Source organism: Nicotiana tomentosiformis, chromosome 9, assembly GCF_000390325.3.
Source record: "Nicotiana tomentosiformis chromosome 9, ASM39032v3, whole genome shotgun sequence".
NCBI classification, from domain to species: Eukaryota; Viridiplantae; Streptophyta; class Magnoliopsida; order Solanales; family Solanaceae; genus Nicotiana; species Nicotiana tomentosiformis.
Window position 1 is genome coordinate 846931 of NC_090820.1, and position 8496 is coordinate 855426.

Sequence of the window (8496 nt, forward strand, 5' to 3'; positions counted from 1 at the left end):
TGCACTACCTCTGCGCTTGCGTTCTTTGAAATTCATCTAAATTTTGTATCTACATGTATGCTATCTACTGATTGTCTCTCTATATGGTGAATGCTATTGTAGACAGTATAGGGAATCACTTTCCAACAGTGAATATATACAGGAAAAATCCAGATATGTTGGTGACTCCATGTCTCCTAAGTATTTGTTGCCTACAATTGGATGCACATGTATATAAGTGCGCCTTATGCTAAGTTGTTCCCCTTTGCTGTAGCTGTGAATTTTATCCAGCGATATCTGTAAGCTCTACTGAAATTTATCGTGAATTAATCATATTACCATCGTATGAATATTGGTTCAGTTGTGATCACATCAACTCTTCGTGTATCCTAAACTGATATGCATGTATATTTTATCATTGACTAGGTATTCTGTTTTCGGGTTGCATTTTCCGCAATTCTTTACAATTACAATTCCTCTAGAGATTTGTCCAGGAACAACATCGGTTGAATAAATGGGTGTCTATGGGTATGACGGCACAGTGGTGGTGGCGGCAGCTCAGGAAATGGTTCAGGATATGGTTCAGGTAGTGGTAGTGGTTCTGGTTATGGAAGTGGTGGTGGAAGAGGAGGAGGCGGTGGTGGTGGTGGAGGAGGAAGTGGCAGAGGAGGAGGTAGCAGCAGCGGCAATGGTTCAGGCTATGGTAGTGGCTCCGGCTATGGATCAGGGTCTGGAGGCGATGAACCTTGAAGTATTAGATGAAGTTCGTTTAAACATAATTCTATTTTTGCATATGGATTTAGAAGTTTGTGAAATAAAATGCATGGTTTCACTTGCCTTATTTCTGTGGTTGGGTAACTTTGCATGAGTGAGTGTAATGAGCTTTTCACTGTATATTTTATATTTGCATGTTCAATACCATAATTTTCTGGCTTTGGTTAATAATATACCCGTAATGAAATTTTCTTTTAGATGTGTTTGGTACAACATTAGTCATTTTTGGCACGGACTAAAAAAGAAATAGGTTCACATAAATTAAAATGGGGAATAGTAAATACTTATAATATCCCATAAACATGCATATCTGCCTTTGTCGTGAATTGTGGCTGCATAAAGTATGTTAGCTCCAACACTAACAAGCCGCGAAATTCGTCATGGATACCAAGTAAGTCAGCTATCATTTTTTTTACTTTATTACTTTCACTACAATTTCAAAAAAATACAAAAAAAAAATATAACCAAATAGTGTGACATGCATGCTACCATTGTATTTACTTGATTACTTCCCCTACCGTTTCAACAAAATAGCCGAAGTTGTGCACTAAATTATACTATATCTATCTTATTGTCACATACAATGAAAACAACAACTGAACTACAATTTCAAATTTCTTCTAACCGAGAACTAAAAACAAAAAACTTGACAATGAATGAGATTTTTTTTTTTTGATTAGGTAAATTGTATTAAATAAAAGGGAGGAAAACTTCTGTATACAAGAAGTATACCAAAAGTAGAGAATTTACATCAAAATATGATTCTCTACAAAAGACACTCAATCTTCTATACAAGTAGAGACTACATGGGGGCACCAAAAAATGGTCAAAGATAAAAGATTATTCTTAAGTTGAGCAAAGGAAGACTTAATCCCATCAAACGCTCTCCTCTTTTTCTCCCGCATACTATCCACATGAGAGTTACCGGAGCAAACTTTCAAGCCTTTTGCCTTTTTCTTCTATGAAAGCCACCCCAACTATGTAACAAGTCTCTAACAGAGCTTGGCATCACCCATTGAACGCCAAAATAATTCAGGATAACTCTCCACAAGCCCTAAGACACGGGGCAATGCAACAAAAGATGATCAACTTCTTCCCCGAACTTTTGCACATATAACAACAACTAAGGAGTGTAATACCTCTCTTTCTCAGGTTTTCAACAGTCAAGATCACTCCCCTCGCCGCTAACCATGCAAAAAAACACACCTCGTAGGCGCCCTAAGGATCCAGCTTGAGGAGTGTGAGAAAGGGACCTCCTCCCTCACCAACACACTATGATAAAAGGACTTTACTGAAAAAAATCATCTCCCCTCAACCCCTATCTCCAAGAATCCCCAGAAGACTGGGGCCTATTTTGCCTGTAAAGCAATTCCAGCAAGGTTTCTCTTTAGGCATAAAAAATATTTCCGTTCATATTTATACAAGACTACCTAATAGGTCAACTCTATTATCCAAACAAAAGGTAATTTATTTTTGATCTTTTTTGTGCTCTAAAATATATATTTTTAATATGTGTTTGTGCACAAATTTCCAAAAACAGATGGACCAATATATATTCCCAACGGGGTCATCAGTTCCAAATTGCAGAAAACTGTACTAGTCATGTCACCTTAGTCTACTTTGATATATGCAAGTGGCATCTTTTAAAGAAAGTTTTCTATTGTACTAGAAAACACCCTCAAACTTCATTCTTTTGGCCCCAGGTGTTACTTGATATTTTTAGCATTTCGTGAATCCAGCTTTTAAACGAAATCATTTTCGTGCAGTTAACATAAAACACATATGATTTTTACGGAACTGTATCTATTATTGGTATATTTACATCAGTTCTTTGTTCTACTTGCTCACATAATTAAGATTCTATTGATGTTTGTTCGATGTGCGACTTATTGTATATCCCTTGTCCAGTAGTATGCATCCAACCATCTTTACTTTGTGAGAGGACTTTATTAACGGTGATGGAAGCAAGCTAGACGCACAGGTTGCTGAATATCCAATAATTGTAGCAAACAAATTACACTGACTAACTATGCGGGTATGCAGAAACTTAGGCTGTCTTTGGGTCCGTAAAGAACCGTTATGAATTCTTTACTAACAAAATGTTCAATATAGAATTATAGCTGTTGACAAGGTATAACTCAGTCATACTGACAAATTCACCCTATTTCCAAGTTGGATAACTTATGAACTTGTATAAAATGAATATTGAGGTGTTCAGTTAATTAGAATTTTCTAACAGTTTAACCCTATTTAGCTTCATTGATATCTTCTCGAACCATATTGTATTCCAGTTAACTTTTGTGGTATCTTTTGGGTCGCAATAAATTAACCTCTTCCACTATGTGTTTCTTTTGTTTGGCGTTCAGTCGTCTATGGGAAGTTTCAGCTTAGGCGCATTAACTGTAATAACACTTATACTGTGAATTGCAATATGGAAAAAATGATAGTGTGAAAAGGAGAGAACTTTGATGTAAGGTGCTTGTCTGCTTGACATAAGCCGAAAACAAGTGAATAAGTTTCTCTACTTTTTGCTAAAATTGAGGTTATATTCTCCTCCAAATGTATCTGAGCTTTAACAGTGATATGCTGAAACTAATTTCACATGTGATTAATTACCAAGATGGATTGTTGAAGGAGGCAGATTTAGGTGAGGCTTAGAAGAAAAATCTTTGCTAAATTTGCAATTACTACGTTAGTAAGTTGGTTATTGTATCTGTCGTGGTAGCCATTTTGCAGGTCCAATTATGAAATAAAAGACTACGTTTAATGGACAGAGAAAACATGAGCAGGTTAATATCGTGATTGTTCTGTTTATGCTGTTGGCACATATATGGGAAGTTGCTCAGCAAAATGATGAAACTAATGCCAAAAGGAGCACATTTGAATTCTTGTACTTCTTAAAAACATATAGGTGCGCAACGTAATACATCTGCAATGAGACATGAAAAAACTGAAATGAAATCTATTAGCTTCAAGAAATGAAATTTGATGCATAGATGAAGAGGGACCAGGTAATACAAAGAATGGCAGAATGTATTGAATAAACATCTATAGGCCTAAAGTTTTCAAACAAGTTTAGCCACTGAAAATTGATTATGCAAGAGAGTGAACGGTTTCTATGCTCTTTTAAATCTTTTGCAAGAAAATGGAAGGAAAGTGAGTCTAGCTACGTACTCATCCCAATTCTTGAGTCTGTCTTGCGATTTGGATAAGAGTCATTTGCCATACTGTTCTAAACCGCTGGCCAGAGCTGGTCCAAACCAAATGGATCAGCATCCTCAAATTCCACATGTCTATCTCTTGCATCAACCTTCTCACATGTTCCAACAAATGCCTTGTCAGGCTTAAAGCGATCTGTATTCCTGATCTTCTTCAGCTGCTGCTCATCAGCACCTCCATATATATCAGAATCCACATCTTTCTTCGGTCTGTATAGAGTGGAAAGAGTAGGCTGAGCAGTAAATAGGCCTTTATCATAGATGTTGTAGGCATCGTCAGTACTAGCAAATCCAGAATCCATCCCCTTCTCCTGGTTGAACAATCTCTGGTCATACATCATGACATCTCCTCTTGATGTAGAAGCCATCCCAAGAGCCACCTTTTCGCTGATATCACGGTCTCTATCTCTGGTGATCTTTCTCTTCTTACCACCCACTGCTGCAGCATCTTTTGCTGCCTCCAATCTCCTCTCCCGACGTCGCTCCTCACGTATCTTCTCTCTCTCATTTATCTTCTCTCTCAATAATCCACAGTCATAATTCACACTACTCATAGGACCTGCAGCAATTCTCTCAGATCTTGCCTTGCGAGCCAACTGCAGAAGTTCCATCTCTTTCTTTTCCTTCTCTTTCATCATCAGCTCTTTCTGCACCTTTGAACGCATTGCAACCGCTTCTCGGGCTTTCTCTTCTGCAACATAGAGAGCCTCCAAAAGTTTTGCCATATTATCATTGACATGGACCTCTTGAAGTCCCCTGCCATCAGCAGCAAGACGCCTATCAAGAGGGATTGTATAACCTTTGGGGTTCTTCCAATTTGATATACAAGGCGGTATCTTCCAATCCTGTTGGTCCTTGACTGTAACAGGACGAGGAGGAGAACGCATAAGAGGCACAGGTGGTGAACCAGAGGCCCTGGGGACCTTCTTGTGCTTGAACTTAGGTGTCTCGATAGGGTCCACCGGCATCTCCACCATCCTAATAATCCTCTCCACTGCGCCTGAATTATATGCTGATGACTGCTGGGAAGGCTTGTACTTAATGAACTTGGGGTCTTGAGATTGTGCAGGAACTTTAGTGGGCTGTGCGGCTGCAACATTTATCATCTTCTCAAGGGCAGCCTTCGTCTCCCGGGCCGTCTCCTCAATTATTTTTTGCTTCTCTTCCACATCCAAGTCTTCCTCATGATCCTCATCTTTCACAACCTTCGGGACAAGATCCTTGTGCTGATAATAAACAATTTTCTTAACGTTCTCACCCTGCCTCACAATTGCATCATATCTCACTTCACCGTACTCGCCTACGGTAACAGGCAGAGTCCTTCCCCAATCTTTGTTTCTGCCCATATCAAGAGGATATTGTACATAATGAATCCATCCCCAAAATCCTGTATCCGTTTTAATGGTGGAGGACAGGCCATAACTAGAAAAGAATATGTTGGGGAATGAATTGGTATGTTTGGTTTTATATTATGTTTTAGTTTTTACGGAGTAACCCTAAAAGGAATGAAATTCTACGAAGAAGAGGATTCTACTCCTACTGATACAAGGATTGGGATCCTAAAATCGTTCCTATACATAAGGAAAAGTTCTTTACATATAATGTTTATATATTTCTGTACACTTTTGCACCGCTCCTTTTTTTTAATTTGCAACATGCGTTTAAAAAAAAATTGATTTACCTATATATATATTCACTTAATTACAAAACAATTAAAAAGCTCATTTATAAAAATAAGATGAGGAATTGCGAATAAAAGTAGAGGATTTATTTTAGAATCTTTTTTAAAAACATGTTCAAGTGCTCAGTACTCACTGGATCTTGCCAATATATTATTTTATTGTCATCTTCTTTTATGTTTAGTTTATTTTTGAAATACTTACATGGGTGTACAAACCGAATCGAAAAATCACACCAAACCGAATAGTTAAATCAAATCGATTGAAAACCCGATTATATTTGGTTTGGTATTGAGTAAAAAAAACGAACCAAACCGACAAATAAATGTATGATTTTTATATATACTTTTAAAACCTTATATAAAATTTCTTTATAAAATATCTAGAAAAAATTCTTTATAAAATATCTAGAAATATTTCTGACTCCATTTTTATTGACTTTAAATAACGAGTTGTATAATCACTTTCTTATCAAGTGTTACTGAAATGCGTCAATCTCTTTGTTCTTCCATATTCATATGTCAAGAGCTATTAAATTCTTATATCTTTTTCGAATTTGAAATTAAATAGAGTATATCATTATTTAGGTATCATATTGATTCTTATGTTTAATTATTAAGTTCGATTATCTTGAAAGTGTACATCAATGAAAAATTATTGTCAGGCGACTAAAAAAAATAATGATCATATGTTATTAAGAAAATTCATCCATAAGAATATCTTAATAGATCATATGTTTATTTTTACTAAACATATATTTACTTATCAAAAGTTTAATAAAGTAAGATTGAAATAATACTCATGCTACAAAAAAATCGTAAGCCGATCAAAAATGTATGCAACAAACAAATATTCTTAAAGAAGCAAATGTTGCAGAAATATTAATTGTGATTATTCTAAATTTACTTGGAGACCAAGCTAGTTACTTGGTGATCAAGCTAGTTACTAGAGAACTAATTTAATTAGTGGCTTGGTGACCAAGTTAGTTACTTGGTCACTACGCAATTTTCTTCTTGTAAATAGGATGTCTTCCTAACTCGACATTGATTAAAGTTGAATTTAACTCATTTAGAATCAATTTGCTGGAATAATTATTTTCTGAACTTAAATTCACGTCCGCACTTCACTAAATTGACACTTAATGAAATAGAATTGTTTTGAAAAAATGACACCATATAGCTGATCTCAAAATAATAGTCGAAATATATATATATATATATATATATATATATATATATATATATATATATATAATTATATATGTTATATACGAATTATATATAAATTTTATATATTTCTGCGGCTAACAAATATAAATAATTTATGCCGCGGCTAAAAATGATGTTTGCCCCGTAGTTTTTGACTTATAATTAACCTGGTAGAGAGGTGCTTTAGTTCTAACCGTAAGATGAGTCAGCTATCAAATATCTTCGGCATGACAAGCGCCTAAGGGGCCACCTGATATAAATTCATGAGTATTAAAAACACAGCTGAATCTTGCGTGGAGTTTAGAGTGAATTATGAAGGAGAGTTTAGTTTTCTTTTCTTTTCTAATTGGACTCTTTATTTAAGCAAAATTTGGATTCAAATAACCATCAAATTATTGGTATTTTCCTATAGAAAAATCCAGTTATACATGGATAACCGCATTTCCTTGTTTTTCTATTTGAATTATATTTTCAATTCAATGGGATATAAACTTATTGCAGGAATTCATGTAGAAAAAGGATAAGTAAAATCCTTTTATAAAACCTTCATCATAAAACACGAATGTCAACTGCGAATTGTTTGATCAGTGAAATATTTAATTGAATTTGCAACACATTACGCTATAAGAGTTACTATTATTTGTGATTTTAAAATTTTGAGTGGAAATTGAGTATCTTTATCTAAAGGTGACAAACGGGTCGGGTTGACCCGTTTCTGGACCGACCCACTGGTAGTTAGGGGGACGGGTGGGCTGGGTTGTGGGGGGGGGGGAGGGGTAGGAGGGTTGGTCCATATAAAAAAAAATTTCTGTTAACCGGACCGGTCTAAACCGCTGTAATAAATTTTCTATTGAACCAATTAACCGGCCCGACCCAGTTCAACGACTATTGCCAACGGTCAGTTTCAAATTTGACTGTTGCCCAACGGAATTATTGCAAGAATGGCTCTTTTTTGGGCAATGTTTTGTATAAATAGCACTTTTAGTAATTACTAATTTAGCCCTTTGAAAAACTATAAATACACTCCCTCTCTTCTTCATTTCTTCACTCATCTCTCATTTCTCAAACTCAAGTCTCAATTGTCATTCTCTCATTCTTCACCTAAATTGCAATCAATTATTTGGCTCTCATTTTTTTTGGAATTTAATTTATCGTATTATTTGAAGTTTGAAGTTTGAACTTTGAACAATTGACGTTTCTTCGTGGTAACATTGGAGTTGCGAAAATTATCAAAATGTTCAACTTATTTCGGAATTCGGTGCACTCCCTCAAACTATTTCTCTTATTTACTATTTTATTTGCATATTTAATTTTTGTTAGTAGTTACATTTTCACAATACGTTTAATGCTGCAAAAAGAGTTTGTAATAAGGTTGCTAATCGGGGTAATCGGAAAAATAGAAAAAGAGGTACTACTTCAACATCTAGTAGTAATTTAAATGACTCTACACATGTTTCTGAAACATCATCTGATAATAATATAGATTATGAACAATTACAGGAAGATTTCTGTATAGAAGATAATGAATTAGAAATTGAAGATGAGACACCACTTACACCTAGTAGTGTTGGAGTTAGTAGCAAGGATGGTGGTCGTGGCACTAGTAGTAGATTACCTGTGGCCCCGACTACTAATCGG

At 35.5% G+C, this 8496-nt stretch overlaps 1 protein-coding gene across 1 annotated transcript; it reads right to left on the reverse strand.

The window, feature by feature from the left end:
- Positions 1-3695: 3695 nt before the first annotated feature.
- On the reverse strand, positions 3696-5531 carry LOC104086907 (SNW/SKI-interacting protein-like). The gene has a single exon (XM_009591257.4). The coding sequence runs from the start codon at positions 5315-5317 to the stop codon at positions 3986-3988; it is 1332 nt and encodes a 443-aa protein (XP_009589552.4). The 5' UTR covers positions 5318-5531; the 3' UTR covers positions 3696-3985.
- Positions 5532-8496: the final 2965 nt, after the last annotated feature.

Coding starts and splice junctions, on each gene's coding strand:
- LOC104086907 (XM_009591257.4), bottom strand. CDS start 5,317: ATGGGCAGAAACAAAGATTGGGGAAGGACTCTGCCTGTTACCGTAGGC.